Source organism: Echinops telfairi, unplaced genomic scaffold (assembly GCF_000313985.2).
Source record: "Echinops telfairi isolate 266 unplaced genomic scaffold, ASM31398v2 ScPeMD7_9;HRSCAF=40, whole genome shotgun sequence".
NCBI classification, from domain to species: domain Eukaryota; kingdom Metazoa; phylum Chordata; class Mammalia; order Afrosoricida; family Tenrecidae; genus Echinops; species Echinops telfairi.
In genome coordinates, this window is record NW_022103906.1 from 34,658,800 (window position 1) to 34,676,290 (window position 17,491).

The following is a 17,491-nucleotide window of genomic DNA, read 5'->3' on the forward strand; positions in this document are numbered from 1 at the left end:
AGTTGAAGGGTGTAGACTTGGTGATGCTAGTAGTGTATCAATAAAGTTCATCTAGCATTAAAGTCATATGAATAAAGCTGTGCTTTAGGAGATTACAGGAATTTGTTTTTTAAAGTTTTTTCTTTTGTTACAGATTTTTGAAAAGAAAACATCAAAATGACTCTAATCATCAATGTTTCCATTTAACAAGATTATTTCTAATTTTCAATATAACTATGTACTTCTAATGTAGGGAGTAAATAATCTTGTTTAACTTATTTTAATAATAATAAAAACTTTATCCTTTATATGAAACTTCAAAAACAAAAACAAAACACATGATAATATCGATATATGCAGAAAAAGCATTGGATAACATCTAACACCAATTCCTGTTTAAGATACTCAATAAGATAGGAATGGAAGGAAAATTCCTCAATATTATACAAGCTATATATGAAAAATCAACAGCCAACAAGTCAATGAAGAAAAGACTAACACAATCCCACTGAAAAAGGGGACCAGACAAGGATGCCCCTTATCCCCTTCCTATTTTAACATTGTAGTGGAGGCCCTAGCTAACAACATAAGACAAAGAAAAGACATCAAAGGTATTAGTCTGGGGAAAGATGAGGCAAAACGTTATTCACAGACGATGTGACTTTTTATATGGAAAATCCCCTAAAACTCCACAAGTGGAGTGTTGGAAGTGATAGAGGAATATGGCAGAGTGTAAGGATACAAGATCAACAAACAGAAGTGTATCAGACTGCTATACACATCAGACATATTCAAAGAAGAGGCAATAAAAGGTAGTACCCTTTACAATAGCCAAGCACAGATTGAAATATCTAGGGATATACCTGACTGAAAAACAAAAGATTTGTACGAGGAAAACTACAGAACACTATTACAAGAAACCAAGAGTGACCTCAACAAATGGAAGGATATTCCATACTCGTAGATTGGAAGACTCAATATAGTAAAGATGTCAGTTCTGCCCAAGGCACTATATGTTTAATGCTATCCTTATACGAAGATCATCATCCTTGTTCAAAGACTGGAAACACTGATTACCAGATTTAGATGGGGGGAAGAAGCCCAGAATTATAGAACTCCTCAAGAAGGACAGAGTGGGAGAGCTTGCTTTACCTGACTTCAGCACATACACAGTCACAGTGGTCAAAACAGTGTGGTACTTGTATAATGACAGATATTCAGACCAGTGGAAAAGAGCTGAAAACCCAGAAATAAAAATATCAGCATACAGACAACTGATTTTTGATAAGGGACCAAAAAATACCAAATGGGAAACAGATGCCCTCTTCAATAAGTGGTGCTGGAAAAAGTGAATATCTACCTGCAGAAAAATGAAGCAAGACCCCTACCTCACTCCATGCACAAGAATAAACTCAAGGTGGATCACAGACCTTGAGGTAAAACCTCAAACTCTTAGGGCCATTAATGAGGGAATTGGGACAAACCTGAGATCCTTGGCACAGGGAATACGTAGGTTATCGGAAATAGGGAAGGATACAAATACAGAGGAGTCACAAATTGACAAGTTGGATATACTGAAGATAAAACACCTGTGTACATCGAAAGAATTCACCAAGAGAGTAACAAAAGAGTCCACAGACTGGGAAAACATCTTTAGCAATGACACACCAGACAAACACCTTATTACTAAAATCTACAATACTTTGCAAGCTTACAATAAGGAAAAAACTAACTGCCCACTAAGGAGGTGGGCAAAGGACCTGAACATAAGGGTAGAAATCTGAATGGCCAATAAATATATGAGAAAATGTTCCCGATCATTAGCCATAAGAGAAATGCAAATTAAAACAATGAGATACCAATTAACACCCTCAAAGATAGTCTAATTCAAAAAGTCAGAAAGTAACAGGGGCTGTGGGGAGATAGAAAGTCTTGTCCACTTCTGGTGGACCTGTAGGTATGTATAGCCATTCTAAAACAAGAAAATCGAGCTACCACGACCCAGCAATCCCCCTACTGGGCATATACCCAGAAGAGGCAAGAAACAAACCACAGCCAGGCATCTGTGCTCCAATGTTCATCACGGCAACAGTTCATAATTGCAAGGAGTTGGAAACAACCCAAATTTCCATCAACAGACGAATGGATCAAAACACAGTGGTACATACATACAATGGAGTACTACACATCCTTTATCAGTGGAATAGTATGCGGCTAAAAGAGATGGGTAAACTCTCGACGTATAATAGGTCCAAAACTCCAAGATACACTAACAGAAAAAGTAAGACATCCAGAAATGCCTATAGTACTATCTGTATTCTTTAAGGAGGAAAGAATGTATTCACGCATACATGCACCAAATGTACATAAAACCTCTTTCTGAGAGAAGATTTTAGGAAATACATGTTAGCGATTTGGGGAAGGGAGTGAGAAGCAGGGAACTCAGTAGAAGAGAGCTTCCCATTACGACCTTTCTTTACATTTTGAACCCTATGAATATACTGCCCACACACAAAGTTTAAACAAACTTATTCAGAGATTTTATCAAGCAAGATGAGCAGAGGTCATCTCTGGACAGCTTTACTTTGGCCCCTGGTGAAAGTGCACTTTGGTTTCTGCCATTGCTTCTATTACATGTATTATCTGGTGTTGATTATACCAGGTTATACCTGGTATAATATATAATTATATTATAATTATACCATGTATACTTGAGTATAAGCCGAGTATTTCAGCACATTTTTAATGCAGTTTTTGTCGTATAATTAGATGCCTCGGCTGATACTCAGCTCAGCTTATACTCGAGTATATATGGTAAGCCCTTAATCAGTCAGAATACCAGGAAAAAAATAACGAAAACCCAAGCATATGAGGGGCTTCACAAAAGTTCATGGAAAAAATTCCAGTATCTTTCCATTTCATTTTCTCACAAATTTCTTGAAACTCCTACATATATACATCAACACAAAAGTGACTTTTCCTTAGTTTCATTTGTTTCTGTCTTATGAAAACTCTGGATCTAGTTAGACATATTTCTTCTCTTTGCTAGAAAGCTCAACTGATACCCGGTCCACCTCTGCAGGAACCGAACACATGACCTACTCACACTTACCTCAGACCTGACCCGACTTAACAGTCTGAGCTTTACTGTCTTCACCAACTTATTCAATGATTAAGCTGGATGTTGTTAGACTATTTATTTCAAGAAGCACTATCAATCCATTTTACAAACCAAATCAATTATATTTAATAAAAATTAATTTTGCTCTAGCTACCATAAATGTCTTCAACATTGAATTAACAGTGATTTTTTAAAAATTCTGTTGGTGATAGGAATGCTTCTGTTCTAGCTCATTGACAGGCACCATCTGGTCCCACCATGGCCATGAGGAAACGCATCTTCAGACTGAGCCGATGGCACTCAGAGCTGCTGGCTTCCCTGGCCCACGATCTAACCCAAGGCTCAACAAACTGTGGCTCTTTTCCAGGAAGTACACAGGGCTCTAGAGTCAAATTGAAAAATTTTAAAGAATATGATTAAAATCATGGTGATTTCATTTGTTTGTAAAAACATTTGTGGCTCTCGAATAAACTTTAAATTTTAGTGAGGGCCAAGATTAGCTTAGCTCTCTGTCTCCAAAGTTTGCTGACCTATGCTCTAATCAATTGTAAGGAAATAAAACAGCAACAAGCTTAACTGAGATTTCTTTCAATACCTATGTGACACTGCTACTTTGTAACTTTCTAAGTGACTAATAGGTCTAGCTCCCACCTCACTACGGAAAAATATACATTGGCCTATCCCCACTTCTCTCAAATACCTGTGAAATAGACCAAAAAGAAGCAACAGAAACAGAACCAAAACTCTCACTTACCAGTAGCACAGATGGCTTTGTAAAGCAAATAAATATTCATTGAAACTCTCGATGGGCTTCTCCTGCAGCACATAGTCAATGCGTTGGCCGCCATTCAGCATTCCCACGTTGATAGATGGGACTTCATTAACTGGCACCGGCGTCTCCTCAGTGTTAACATCTGGAGACAGGAACCACAGTCAGAGCCTCAAGCCTTGGATCCCCCGACTCAAGTGTACCAGATGAGCTGGTCTACTCCTTGGGTCACACCAGTTTTATCCCTCTTCCGTGTGCTCTTCCCATTGCCCATACCTCATTCATTTGCCTGCATTTGCAGACAAGATGCGAGCCGGAGTGGCGCTCTGCATGAAGTTAGACACTAAAGCAGAGGACAGTAATGTTCACTGTTCTGTGAAGAACATGTGCCCTGGCTAGACGTGAACTGACTAAGGATGGCAGAGTAAGCTCATAACAATTGCACAGTTTGCAACTGGGGAAAGTTTTAAAGTCTAGATCCAATGCTTACTTTCTCTTAGCATTTTCCTCACAATTACTCATTTTCCATCATTTGTGGCTAGAAGCTGACAGTGATGGCTGGCAGAGCCCAGCCAACAGGACCCATAAAATAGGTCTCACTCAATAAAAAGGGACAGAGAAGAAGGCCCTAGCAGAACAAGAGCTCCACGCCCTAACGTGCCCTGGCCTGTGGTCAGAAATCACTGACCACTGGGCTTCTCTGCACGGGACTCCGGCTCTGCTTCAGCGTCTCCCACAGTTTCAGCAGCTTGTAAGGCTGGGTATGGCGCTCTGGTGAAAGACTTCCAGGCCATCTTCAGGGAGCCCAGCAAGTTATTCCTCAGGTCCATACTCATCCGGGACAAGCCTTCTCGAAGTTCTGGAACACAAGGAGTGGAGAATATTAAACAGCTTACCAAGAGTTGAGGGCCCAACCCCGCTGAACAGCATGAGCTAAGTGTGCATGGCCGGCAGTTCTGTCCTTCAACTTACCTAAGTGCATCCGCTTCCTGCCTTTGTGGTGTGGGATCAGCATCGGTTCAAATTCCACTTCTGGAACTACCATTGGTTCAATCCTATAGGCCACAGGATCAAACTACATAACAAAAATAACAGGGGCGTTTACCTCTGCTAGAGAGAGTCGAGAAAACTACACACTGTCAAGCAAAAGTAATTCTAAAATCACTAGGAAAAGGTACACATGTTCTGCTTCAGTGCTTCGAGATTAGCACTATTATAAGTGGTCTCATTACTGCAAAACAGTACAGAAAACAAAGCAAGTCCAACAACAACAGAAAATTATACGCTCGTTACCAAGCAGCCAAGCTACTAAGGTAAAACCGCAATATCTGTGTAATGCTTACAGGGTGATAAATATTGAAGAAACCATTACATGTTGGGAATCTGTAGTTGGGATCAATTCTTCTCAGTCCTCGGACAGTAAGGAACATCCCAATGGGAGACCCAAAGGCAAAGAATATTTCTGGCTTGTAGATGAGCCGAGGGTATTTCACGGATCCCTGAAACGAGGAAATAAATGCTGCTCTCATTCATAACACGAGCCACGAAGTCCCTGCCCTCCCAATGACGGGCATAAAATGGCCAGAGAGGAGTAGTACTGTTACCTGCCCAATGCCAACATCCAGAAAGCCATCGTTGCCGGACTCAGATGTTTTGGGGGCGTTAGACATACTCGTCCCTGAAGCTGATTGCGGGGATGGTCTATTAATACCCTAAACAATAAAAAATAGCTCTGTGGAGCTGCCATGTACTAATTATAGCTAGAGAACTAAACAGTATTCTACCTGCTTGAAAAGACCCTGGAGAAAGTTATGAAATGATAGCCAATAAATCTCTGGGGAGTCCCTCAGAAAACAAGATGAAAACAATTGCCGTAAGTTATAAATCAACATCCTATGTATACGAAGACAGTACAACTTGCATTGGGTAGCAGCTGAATTGTAAGCAACGATGGAGGGAAACAGCAGTTGAGAATCGTGGGAAGGCATGTTGAGGACGGCTTCTCCAATCAAGGAAAATCTCAAGTACAGAAAATGGTGCCAATACTGGACCAAGATAGAAGAAACCTTAATGAACAACTGAGCCACATGCTAAAAAGTTGGATCTGGATAGACAAACAATGGCCACGAAAAAGGAAAACTGGTAGAAAGAGAGACCTGACACATGCTGTAACACTGATGAACCTGGGAAACATCGGGCCAAGTTCAGAAGCCAGTCACTGAGACACGATTCCATCTTCATGAACTGTCTGGAACAGAGGACCCACAGAGGCCGAGTGCGGACTACAGGGTGCCATGAAGTGGGGGAGAGAGATGTGGGGAGTGACTGCTGATGAGTATGGAGTTTCTTTTTGGGATGATGGGAATGTTCTGGAATAGGGTAGCGGGAATGGCTGCAGAGTCCTTGGTGGAGCAAACTGTTAACAATCTTGGCTGCTAACCAAAAGGTTAGAAGTTCACATCCGCCCAGAAGCATTTCTGGGTTTTCTGCCTACAGAAAACCAGGCAGTGAAGAGTCTCAAGGACACAGTTCCATCCTTGTACACAGCCCGTCGTCAGGAGATGGAGCCAGCTTGAGAGCAACTGTTTACTGCGAGGCAGTCACACAGTTCTGAACATGCTGCCCCCCCAGAACTGTGCCCTTTACAGAGGTACATTTTATGGCATATTCTGTCCAGTAAAGGTTTATGGGAACCCTTGGGAAAAAGAGGGGCTGTCTACTCCAATAAGAGTTAGTCTCAGAGACCCACAAGGGCCGTTCCACCCTGTCCTATAGGTTAACTAGGAGTCCGCATTGACGCCATGGCAGTCAGTTGAGTTTAATATTGGGTTTTTGTTTGTTTTTTAAGGTAGGGGAGGGGAGACTTGAATGATAGGAATAGTGGTGGGAATGTCTTCTGATACCAGTAACATTTTTAAGGATCTGAATAACGAAACTGTATTTCTTTTCCAAAATGAGAGCCAAAGATGAATTAACATATTTGCTTAGCTCCTCAGAATACTGACCGACACCCACAAATCATAAGAGGATACCCCATACACATCAAAGAACTGTTTGGTCCAATAACTATATTAGGACATACCGTTGGAGTTTTTGTAGGCCTAAAATAGTTTAATATCTTCTTTCTTGGTCCTAAGGGGATGCCCATTTCCTGAAGGTCTGTGTCTGTACATAAAGCCTAGACGAAGAAAACCAAATATCTTTAATTCTAGACAAAACCTACTACACCAGATGTCCTGACCCCTGCCACTCTGTTATTCACTCCTTTACACCGCTCTGGCTTCCTAGTGGCATATCCTTAAACACTTCAAGAAGAAAAGACTACTTTATTGATAAGAAAGCCTAAAGACGGAGTGGAGATCCAAAGCCCATTAGTAGGCCACTGGAGATCCCCTTGCAGAGGGGTCTTGGGGAGGAGATGAGCCAGTCAGGGTGTGATGTAACAATGATGAGAAGTGCAGCCTTCCTCTAGTTCCTAAAGGTTTCCTCCCCGCTCCCACTACCATGACTCGAATCCTATCTTGCAAGACTGGCTAGACCAGAGGAGGTACACTGGTACAGATGGGAACTGAAAATACAGGGAATCCAGGACGGATGAGCCCTATAGGACCAGTGGTGTGAGTGGCAAAACAGGGAGGGTAAAGGGAGAAGGGGTAGGAAAGAGGGAACCGATTACATGGAGCTGTGTGTGACCTCCTCCCTGGGGGACAGACAACCAAAAAGTGGATGAAGGGAGACGTCGGACAGGGCAAGATATGACAAAATACCCATTTATAAACTATCAAGGGCTCATGCGGGAGGGGGGAGCGGGGAGGGAGGGGAAAAATGAGGACCTAATGTCGGGGGTTTAAATGGAGAGAAAATGTTTTGAGAAACGATATACAAATGCGCTTTACACAATTGATGTGTGTATGGATTGGGATAACAGTTGTATGAGCCCCTAATAAAATGTTAAAAAAAAAAAGAAAGCCTAAAGACAAATAATAAGTATCATGCCCCAGTAATACAACATGTGCTTATGTTAAAATCAAAAACACAACTACTAGAAAATCACATTTACAGTAGTGACTCCATTCTTGATTTCAATCCTCACTAACAGACAGCTGTCCCCTCCTGGCAGACTGCAGGCCCAGCAGTGAGGACAGAGAGCAGAGAACTCGGGAGCAGACTGACTCTCCCCTTCTGGACTAGGTGAGTTCAATCCTGTTATATGGCCTGACATCACGCTGGGCTTTTTCTAATTAAAACTTAGCCACAAGTGGAATTAGTTGTGCGATGTGTGCCTTGCGTCATGTCATGTGTGCCTTCCCCATTAAACTACACAATCCCTGTCTGTGTCCATGTCAGAGCTGTTTGACCCACTACTCTGTCTCTAGACTTGACATGGTCTGCCTGATCGTGTAGTAAGCATTTCCTAACTATCTGTCAAATAAATCAATGTGGTCACACACCAGAAAAAAAGTACAGTAAAATAAGTGGCAAACAAACCAACAGCACAGTCAAGCCTTGAAATTATAATAGACTTAGATAAGGGTTGGAGTTAGTTACAGGGTTTTTGCTCTCACATCTCTCGTTGGCAAGCTGCTTAGTCTTTGCCCTTTTGCTATGTGTATATTAATGTTGCTCATGCTGAACTTTGAACTCCCCCTAGCAAATCTATTATTTTCTATAATTAAATATGTAAGTATTGATAAAGAATCTTGCCAATGATAACAAAATATTTATGACTCAAAAGCTACTAAAGGGCAGGCTCTTAGTAAGCAGTACAAAGATAAGCAGCTAAAATACAAAGATGATAAGCAGAACACTTTTAAGATGACTATTACCAGAGCTGCTTTGTCTACTTGTTCCTTCTCAAAGACACTACAGAATTCAGAGAGCTGCAGCTTCTTCAGGGCTTCCTCTAATGTCGGGGTGTCTCCTTGAGCCATATCAATATTTAGGGATGCCTACAAATGAAATTGTGAAAGTCGTGTTTCTCAATTTGTATTTCAGCAATATTTCCTTACTAAAACTATCTTGTGATAAAGACATTACATAATATTTTCACACACAGACATATCTTAACTTTAAGTAATTTTCATATAGACAAAATATAAATTGAAGGCAAGTGGTCAAAGTTTTTGCAACTTCACTTGAGTTTTCAAGAGAATGAATGAGTGACTCAATGATTGCCCAACATTCATCACCACTGCTCAAAGACACTGAGTGAGCAATGACCAGAAAAGCAGTGCCTGAGCTGTAAACAGGCACGGCCTGCCCCGAGGAAGCACCCATGGGTGGGCAGAAAAACACAACATTCACATAAAGAGAGACAACACGATCTTGGATGCTGAGTGCCCAGTAAGTCACACAGATGAGAGGTGCCTTCAGGACTGCTTGACTAAAGGGTGTTTGAACGGCAAGTCCCCCACTGCTTTACAACAGAGTTTCTGGAACTCAGATTGATTTGCATCCAATGGATTCTTCATTTCTTCATATGCAAGCTCCTCGCCAGCCAAGTCTGTCATTCTAATAATAGACCAGTAGTGCACACTCATACTAGACAATAAAATGCCGACTGTTCTAGAATGTGGCAATATTTGTAGAAGCATATTACTGTCTTGCTTCTGTTATCTAAAAATGACAGTAATATAAGTCTGTTAAAATTAAAACTAAGTTTAATAAAATAAAATTTATTAAAATAAATTTAAGGCAAATAAATAAATAAATAAATAAATTTAAGGCCATGGTATAAGATTAAACGCTACTAAAAATAAGTCTAAATTTTCAACAAAAGAATACAAGAACTATCTGGACATCTAAATTACCTTTTCAGTGTCATTATCCCCCAAAGAATCTTTCTGATTTGTTAGGATATCAAACAATATAAGTGAACCTAAAAGAAAAATAGAAGAAAAAATGAACAGTCTCTAAGCATTAGCACTAAATGGCTTTTACTAAAAATAGCAAGAACCCAAAATCACCTCAGTAAACAAGTCGACAAAGCAAGGGGTCTCCACCACCACCCTCAAGACCCTTCCTAAACCTTCACCAGAAAACACTGTAGACCCTGAATATGATACTGATTCAAAACAAAACAAACACCGTGCTTCAAAAACAGGTGTCCTGAAAATGTGGCACTCTTCTCTGGGCACAGAGAATTCATGTTACCTAAACTATGACCAGCAATGGATACACCCCCTTTGAAATCAGGGTTCCTGTGCAGAAAAAGTGTGTAGATCCGGTTCATTTCAGAAGCAACCGTGTCCACAATAGTCTGACAGTAGGTGGGGCTATTGTAGAAGAAGACGTCCAGAATGGTGTCATTGGTGAAGTGTCGGAGCCGATTAATGCTGGGCAGCGTTATGCGCTGCAGGTCTCTGGAAAAAAAGGAAAGGCATTTTAAGCAGAAACCCTACATACATTCCATAGCCATCTCTGAGACATTATCTAGCTTGGCCTTAAAGTTTAGATTTAGATAAGGGACAGCTATCAACTGATAGGAAATACAGAGGATCGAGGAACATGATTAATAACAGCAAATTTTTCATTTTTTTAAAAACAACATCAAATTTCAATGTGAGAAACGCTGCACGGAAAAACAACCCCCCACCACCACACTGAGGCAAAGGGAGCAGAGCAAGGAAGTCCCGAGGGAGTACCAAAAATAGACTTTGGGGCCAGGGTGTGGCACCCCATCAGACTCCACCGGAAAACACTCCTAAAGGTCAACAGACCTTGAACTATTTACAGGCTTTTCTTTTTGTTTTTGTCATTTTGTTGTTGTTGTTTTGTTTTCTTTTGTTGCTTTGTTTTGCTCTGTCTTGTTTTTGTGCATATTATTATCTCTGCAGGTCTATCTAGGTAAGATAGGCGGGGTAAACAATCTGGAGGAGCAAACAACGGGACTGACAGTTCTGGGGGGACATGGGAGAGAGGGAGGTAGGGGAAAGGAAGTGGGTGTTAACAAACCCAGGAAAAGGAACAAGTGATCCAAAGTCGGTGGTGAGGAGGGTGTAAGAGGCCTGCTAGGGCTGGATCAAGGGCAATGAAACCCAGAGGAATTACTGAAACCCAAATGAAGGCTGAGCATGATAGTGTGACGAGAGGAAAGTAAAAGGAAATAGAGGAAAGAACCAGGAGGCAAAAGACATTTATAGAGGTCTAAATAAAGGCATGTACATATGTGAATATGTTTATATATAATGATGGGGAAATAGATCTATGTGCATATATTTATAGGTTTAGTATTAAGGTAGCAGATGGATATTAGGCCTCCACTCAATTACTCCTTCAGTGCAAGAATACTTTGTTCTATTAAACTGGCTGGCATTCCATGATGCTCGCCTTCCCGACACAATGGCTGAAGACAAAGTGGGTGCATAAGAAAATGTGGTGAAGAAAGCTGATGGTGCCTGGCTATCAAAAGATCTAGCATCTGGGGTCTTAATGGCTTGAAGATAAACAAGTGAACATCTAGGTGAGATGCAACAATGCCCACATGGAAGAAGCACACCACCCTGTGATGATGAGGTATTGATGAGATCAGGTATCAGGCATCAAAGAACAAAATATCATATCATTGTGAGTGAGGGGGGAATGCGGAGTGGGGACCCAAAGTCCATCTGTAGGCAACTGGACATCCCCTTACAGCAGGGTCATGGGGAGGTGACAAGCCAGTCAGGGTGCAGTGTAGCAAGGATGAAACATTCAACCTTCCTCTAGTTCTTGAATGCTTCCTTCCCCCCACTATCATAATTCCAATTCTACCACTACAAATCTGGCTAGACCAGAGGATGTACACTGGTACAGATAGGAACTGGAAACAGGATAGATAATCCCCTGAGGACCAGTGGTGAGAGTGGCGAGACCGGAGGGTGGAGGGAAGGTGATGGAGAAAGGTTTTATATATATACATACATATATATATATACACATATATATACATATATATATACATATATACATATTACCTCCTCCCCGGAGGACAGACAACAGAAAAGTGGGTGAAGGGAACTGTCGGACAGTGTAAGATATGACAAAATAATAATAATTTATAAATTATCAAGGGTTCATGAGAGAGGGGGGACAGGGAGGGAGAGGAAAAAATGAGCTGATACCAAGGGCTCACGTAGAAAAAAAAAGGCAACAAATGTGCAAATGTGCTTGACAAAATGGATGGATGGATGGATTGTGGTAAGAGTTGTACAAGCCCCAATAAAATGATTTTTTTAAAATAATAATAATTTAAAAAGAAAAAAAAAACTGATTGGACTGAGCAGCAGTAGGTCAGGGCCCCACTTCCTTGCACATCCCTGGAGGTCAGCAACTGCCCCCCTGAAATGAGGAGACGGAAGAACAATGCCTGACTCCCTGACAACCGGTCGCCCTGCCTGCCAGAGCTGATAAACTACATCCTAGGCCATAAACTTTCCTGGGCAGCACAAACCCCCCTCTCCCCACTGTCCTTTAAAAACTCTGGACCCCAGGCAAAGTCCACGATTCCCCTGGGCTACTTGCTAGACCATGGGGCTTCCCCTGGGAGGGAGCTCCCCACTAATACAGCTATTTCTGTTTCTGCTCTCCCTTGTCCTTTCAATTATCTTTGTCCACCTCCCTGTGCCTCAGTTTACCTCTCAAAACAACCCAGTTCTCCAGTACATAAATTTAAAGAAAATAAGAGCAATGGAAAGGTAATCAAAAGATGAAAGAGACCTAATGCACATATCAACCAATCACAACTTAGGGGCTTTATTTGGATCCCATTTTAAAATACGTGTGTGCACAGCTCTGTGTGTATGACATTTATTTGGCAGTTGGAAATCTGAACAACAGCTGGATATTGACAATATTCAACAATTCTGTCAATTGTGATAATGGTGTCATAGGGTTTTTTTTTTAGTTCTTTACCATATACAAATTGAAATATTCACAGATGAAACTACATGTTTAAGAGTTGTTTCAAAAATAATACTGAGAGGGCAGTGAATACAAATTAAAACAAAACTCACTGCCCTTGAGTCAATTCTGCCCCTGCCAGTTTCCCAGCCTGTAAGAGGAGTAGAAAGACATCGTTCTCAGAGTGGCTGGTGGTCCCGAACTGCTAACCCTGTGGTGAGTAGCCCAGTGCATAACGCACTGTGCCTAGTGGGCTTCAAAAAGTTTGTAGAAAAATTACATTAACCTTTGGGTCCATTTTCCACAAACTTTTTAAAGCACACACACACACACACACACACAGCACATATTTTCCAATTACTGTGATAAAAAAGAATACAAGATGCTTTTCCTGAAATTTTCCTGAAATTCATTAAGATTTTTTAATGCACCACAAGTCAAGTGATAAAAGGATCATCAAGCTTCCTCTCTCAATGCAAAATTTCAAAAAGCAAAACAGTAAGAATGACACACAAAAGCAAACAAAACTCCTATTTGGCAAAGGAAGACCAGCTGGCATAGCCGAAATCAACTTCCCGTGGAAGCTTTTTTGATAATGCCCCCCACCCCATTCCTCAATGACTCAGTAGCTTCTGCGCTTTCTTTTTTTTTTTTTAAATCATTTTATTGGGGCTCATACAACTCTTATCACAATCATACATACATCAATGTGTAAAGCACACTTATACATTCGTTGCCCTCATCATTCTCAAAATTCGCTTTCCGCTTCGGTGCTTCTGCGCTTTCAACAGAGCCGCTGCCTTAGCATAAACCTCTCAGCTTCCGCTCAAATGCGAAAGAACACGGACTTCTTATCTATCACCTAGCAACACCAGAAAGAGCACTCCGCACACGGAACAGCTCAAACCTCAGACTATTAAGAACTGCAGGAAACAAACAATCAGGAAGCCCATTTCTAGGACTGGCATGGCAACCACTCCAACTACCGTATTTACATGAATCACGTGCACAAACCGCTCCCGTGTTACTCTCCTAAGTGCACTGCACAAGGTTGATTTTTTACATTTGATGACGTCCGTTTCTTTCCTCCTTTCTTGAGGTTTGATTCTCAGCAGCGCCCTCCCCAGCCTGCCCTCGGTTTCTAGAGCAATCCCTCTCCCAGCAGGATTCCTCCCTGCTCTGCAAGCCATTTTCTACAGTACCAAAAGAAATGCCTTTGCCTGTGCAAAAGACAGCCTTCTCCCTGGGCCATCCGCCAGAGGCTAAGGGGGAAGGCCACTCAGGTGAGCAAGGCCAATCCCCTCGCTGGAGCCACCTGAAGCTGCCGGCCTGTCCACACAGATGGCCGGATGGAGGTGGGTGTGCAGAGGGGGTGTGGCCTCACTGGGATAAACACAGCCAGCCACCTGGGTGCCCAGAGGATCCATAGGCCCAGCCAGTGGTTCAGTGTCACGTGGACAGTGGCCCCTGCTGGCTGTACCTTCAGCCTGTGCTCGGGCTGTGGGGATCCCACTGCAGCTCTCACCGCACGACTTACCTGGGGGCAGACTGGCTCAAGAAACCCCTCTGCTCTCAGGCCCAGTGGTAAACTGCCCAAGAGCACACCCACATTTCAACTGTCGATTTTCTGATTATTGACCGACTCCCAAAACAGAATCCATGACTTAAGCATGACATACCTTCTTATATAAATATGAAGAAAAGTAACATTTCAGACTACGAAATGAGATGTCGTGTACTTCAGAAAATGTCAGACTGTTTTTTACATAATCCCATCAGCCCGCCTATTATTTGTGTGTGCTCGCTATTCACATGGGCATGGTTGCTGTGTCAGAACGTGGCTTTCCTTTAGTCTTCCAGAGGAGCAGCTTGCCTTCTCCTGCTCTCCTCTAGCTATCTTAGGAGCACATCTCTCCCCTGGGGAGTCCAAAGCTCCATTTCCTTGATACAAGGCAAGCTTTCTGTCAATGCCACAAAACAAGACTACTGACCTTGTAACGAGCTATCACCCCAACCAGACCTCAAGTTACAGTGCTAGTAATGTAATGTTTGGGGCTTTCCTTCCTGCTTTATTTAACATGAACAAGTGTGGCTTCAATATAAGCAAACAGGAACCACAAAGCACTTTGGAAACCTCGAGATGTGCTTGGTGTTTCACACAGAAGGATGAAAAGGGGATACACTATGAGAAAAAGGCACGACTAGCTTTAGTGATGAAGGAATACGGAAACTCCAGGAAGAGATACTAAGGAAACTAGAGAAACTAGAAGAAGCTACAGCTCTGCTGCTCACCAGGGCTGGGGGGTGCAAAGGACTGACCAATATCAATAATGCGATCTCTAGAAAGACAGAAATACACAAAAGCATTTTGTCAAAAAATGTAAATGCACAAGCAGCTACACCAGAAATGTCCTCAAGCATCTGAATTAACAGAAAGCACCGCAATCACGGTGAACCATTGGGGGAAGGCGCTACTCACACATCCACACCCGTCGAATGCAGAGGACTGTGCCAGTTGACTGGAAGAAATTCTACTCTCCCAATCTGCTGATTTTCCTGGGCTTTCTTAAAATGGGTCTGCAGCAGGCTCAAGGAAACACTGCGAAAATCATTCACTAGAAAAGAAAACTCTGTGTCAACAGTGAAGCCATGAATCAGCAAAATTAGAATAAAATCATTCATGAATTTTAATCTACCTCTTCAATTAAACCATTCATTCATTCATCTTCATGTTTCTCTTTATCTTTAGAGTGATAGGAAATAGGATCATCACCTCATTCAAATTTTTATATGGATTAATGTCTTTTGCATTCAAGAATGATTAGTTCAGAGTATAAGCTAAGCTTTAGGAATGTGCCAGCACTTAAGAGTCTTAGCTGGGGAGCTTTAGTACTTTGCCACCTGTCTTTAGCTCTCCAAATCTTATTATGCGGCCAAGACAACAGACCCCAGATAACACTTTATCTTAGCTCATTGGACCCCTGATGACTACTTGCCTTAGACCATCTAATCGACATGCTTTACAAACCTACCACATTGGACAATGCTTCGAAAGCGGAGATCACAAGCTGGTCCAATCCCATGGACTATAAAAACCAAATGATCTATTTGTAAAGGTTCCCCTGTAAAGAAAATTTAAAAGAAACATCATTTCATATAATTGTCATGTATTCTAGAATCAAACATTCACAATAAATAAGTTATGAATGTGAGTCTTAAAGAAGGAATTGTGTGCCCCCCTCCCCAAGTATGTTTAATGTTTAACATCTATGATGCCAGTTACAGACTCAAGTGCCTAGGTTGCCTTTGTTATGTTACTGAAGCGGTAGGATGAATCTTGAGTAAATCTCTTTAAAAAGAACTTTAAATTTTTACATTGTAAAAGAAATTAAACAAGCAAGCCAATAGGAAGGCGTGGGGCAAGAGAAAGAGATGCCGACGTGCAGGACGATCCCCCAGGAGCACACGCTCAGTGCCAGGGCCTTCCTCCAACACCCCACACAGAGAACAAGTCTTCCCCTGGGGGCCTGTTGAGAAATAAACTTCTGCTTGCTGAAGCCACCACTTGTGCTATTTCTGTTACAGCAGTACTAGGTAACTTGGACACTGGGTCAAGTTAAAACAATTAACCATAATTTAAAGGGGACAAAAAAGTCCTACATTTAACTACTACACACACACAAAAACAGTGATTTTACGTAGAGCTTCTAATTTATCATAAAATAAATTTTTGGAAAAAATCAGGTTAACTTTACTTTAAAATAATTTTGAGTGTACAAAAAAGTTGTAAAAACTGGTACAGAAATATTCAAGGGCTCTTTACACACATGCCAACATTGTCACCTTTGCTCTACTATTCTCTCCATCTCTGTTCGTGTGTACGCCAGGACTCTGAACCTGCTCAGCTCTCTTCTGAGAGCCAGCATTTGCATGTAGGTAATACTGCACTACATTTTAATAAGATTCTTATAGTACCGCTCTCCCCGCAGGGGATTCACATATGTACATAAGAGGCTTGTTAAAATGTAGAGTCTAAGTCAGTGATGGAAATGGAAATTCTCTGTAGAGGGTTGAGCCCTAATGAATGGGTTCAAAGCCCAGCCACATACACTCTTGTACTTCTTTTTCTGAACCATTTGGGCAGAGCTGCATATATCACTTTAGTCACATTATTGATTCAAACCTTTAGTATGTTATTTCCCCTTACATAACCACAGTTTGGTTATCTAATTCAAGAAATTTAACATTGATTTAATGTACCACTTTTAGTGATTGTCCCAACAATCTCTGGTGTGTTCTTAAAGGTTCAGTTTTTAAACTCATTCTTTTTACATTTCAGTAAATCTAATCTAAGACTTTGCCCAAGAAAACAAACCACCAAGTCACCTCCTCTGCCAGATAAAAGGGGTTTTATAGTCCAGATAAGAACATTATGAAACCAACCATAAAAGACCAGGTTAGCAATGGGTAATCATCAAGGTCCTTTAGTGGGGTTTAAAGCGCATGTTTAAAGTCGGGTTGTGAAAGAATATTTATAGTCGACAGATTATATTAACTGTGTATGAATTAGGGGGAAGCTGCTTACAAGAGTTTCTCTTAAAAACAAAGCATGAAGATAAGAAAATGTTTTGAAAATGATGGTGGCGGAAAGAGGGAACCGATTACAAGGAACTATATGTGACCTCCTCCCTGGGGGACAGACAACCGAAAAGTGGGTGAAGGGAGACGTCGGACAGGGCAAG

General features: G+C 41.5%; 1 protein-coding gene across 4 annotated transcripts in view; it reads right to left on the reverse strand.

Annotated features, from left to right (window-relative positions):
• Window positions 1–17,491, reverse strand: part of DDHD2 (DDHD domain containing 2) — a 33,310-nt gene that overhangs the window by 9,952 nt on the left and 5,867 nt on the right. Inside the window, exons 6-17 of one of the 4 annotated variants that reach the window (XM_045286965.1) lie at window positions 15,782–15,871; window positions 15,229–15,364; window positions 10,023–10,231; window positions 9,680–9,747; window positions 8,696–8,818; window positions 6,952–7,047; window positions 5,474–5,581; window positions 5,213–5,368; window positions 4,842–4,944; window positions 4,558–4,728; window positions 3,855–4,014; window positions 3,162–3,482 (exon numbers count right to left, since the gene is read on the reverse strand). In XM_045286965.1, the coding sequence (XP_045142900.1) occupies window position 3,482; window positions 3,855–4,014; window positions 4,558–4,728; window positions 4,842–4,944; window positions 5,213–5,368; window positions 5,474–5,581; window positions 6,952–7,047; window positions 8,696–8,818; window positions 9,680–9,747; window positions 10,023–10,231; window positions 15,229–15,364; window positions 15,782–15,871 (1,421 nt within the window). In that variant the 3' untranslated portion in view covers window positions 3,162–3,481. Of the gene's footprint in view, window positions 1–3,161; window positions 3,483–3,854; window positions 4,015–4,557; window positions 4,729–4,841; window positions 4,945–5,212; window positions 5,369–5,473; window positions 5,582–6,951; window positions 7,048–8,695; window positions 8,819–9,679; window positions 9,748–10,022; window positions 10,232–15,228; window positions 15,365–15,781; window positions 15,872–17,491 lie in introns of those variants that run through there. The other 3 variants (XM_004696507.2, XM_045286966.1, XM_045286967.1) reach the window with 3 other exon arrangements.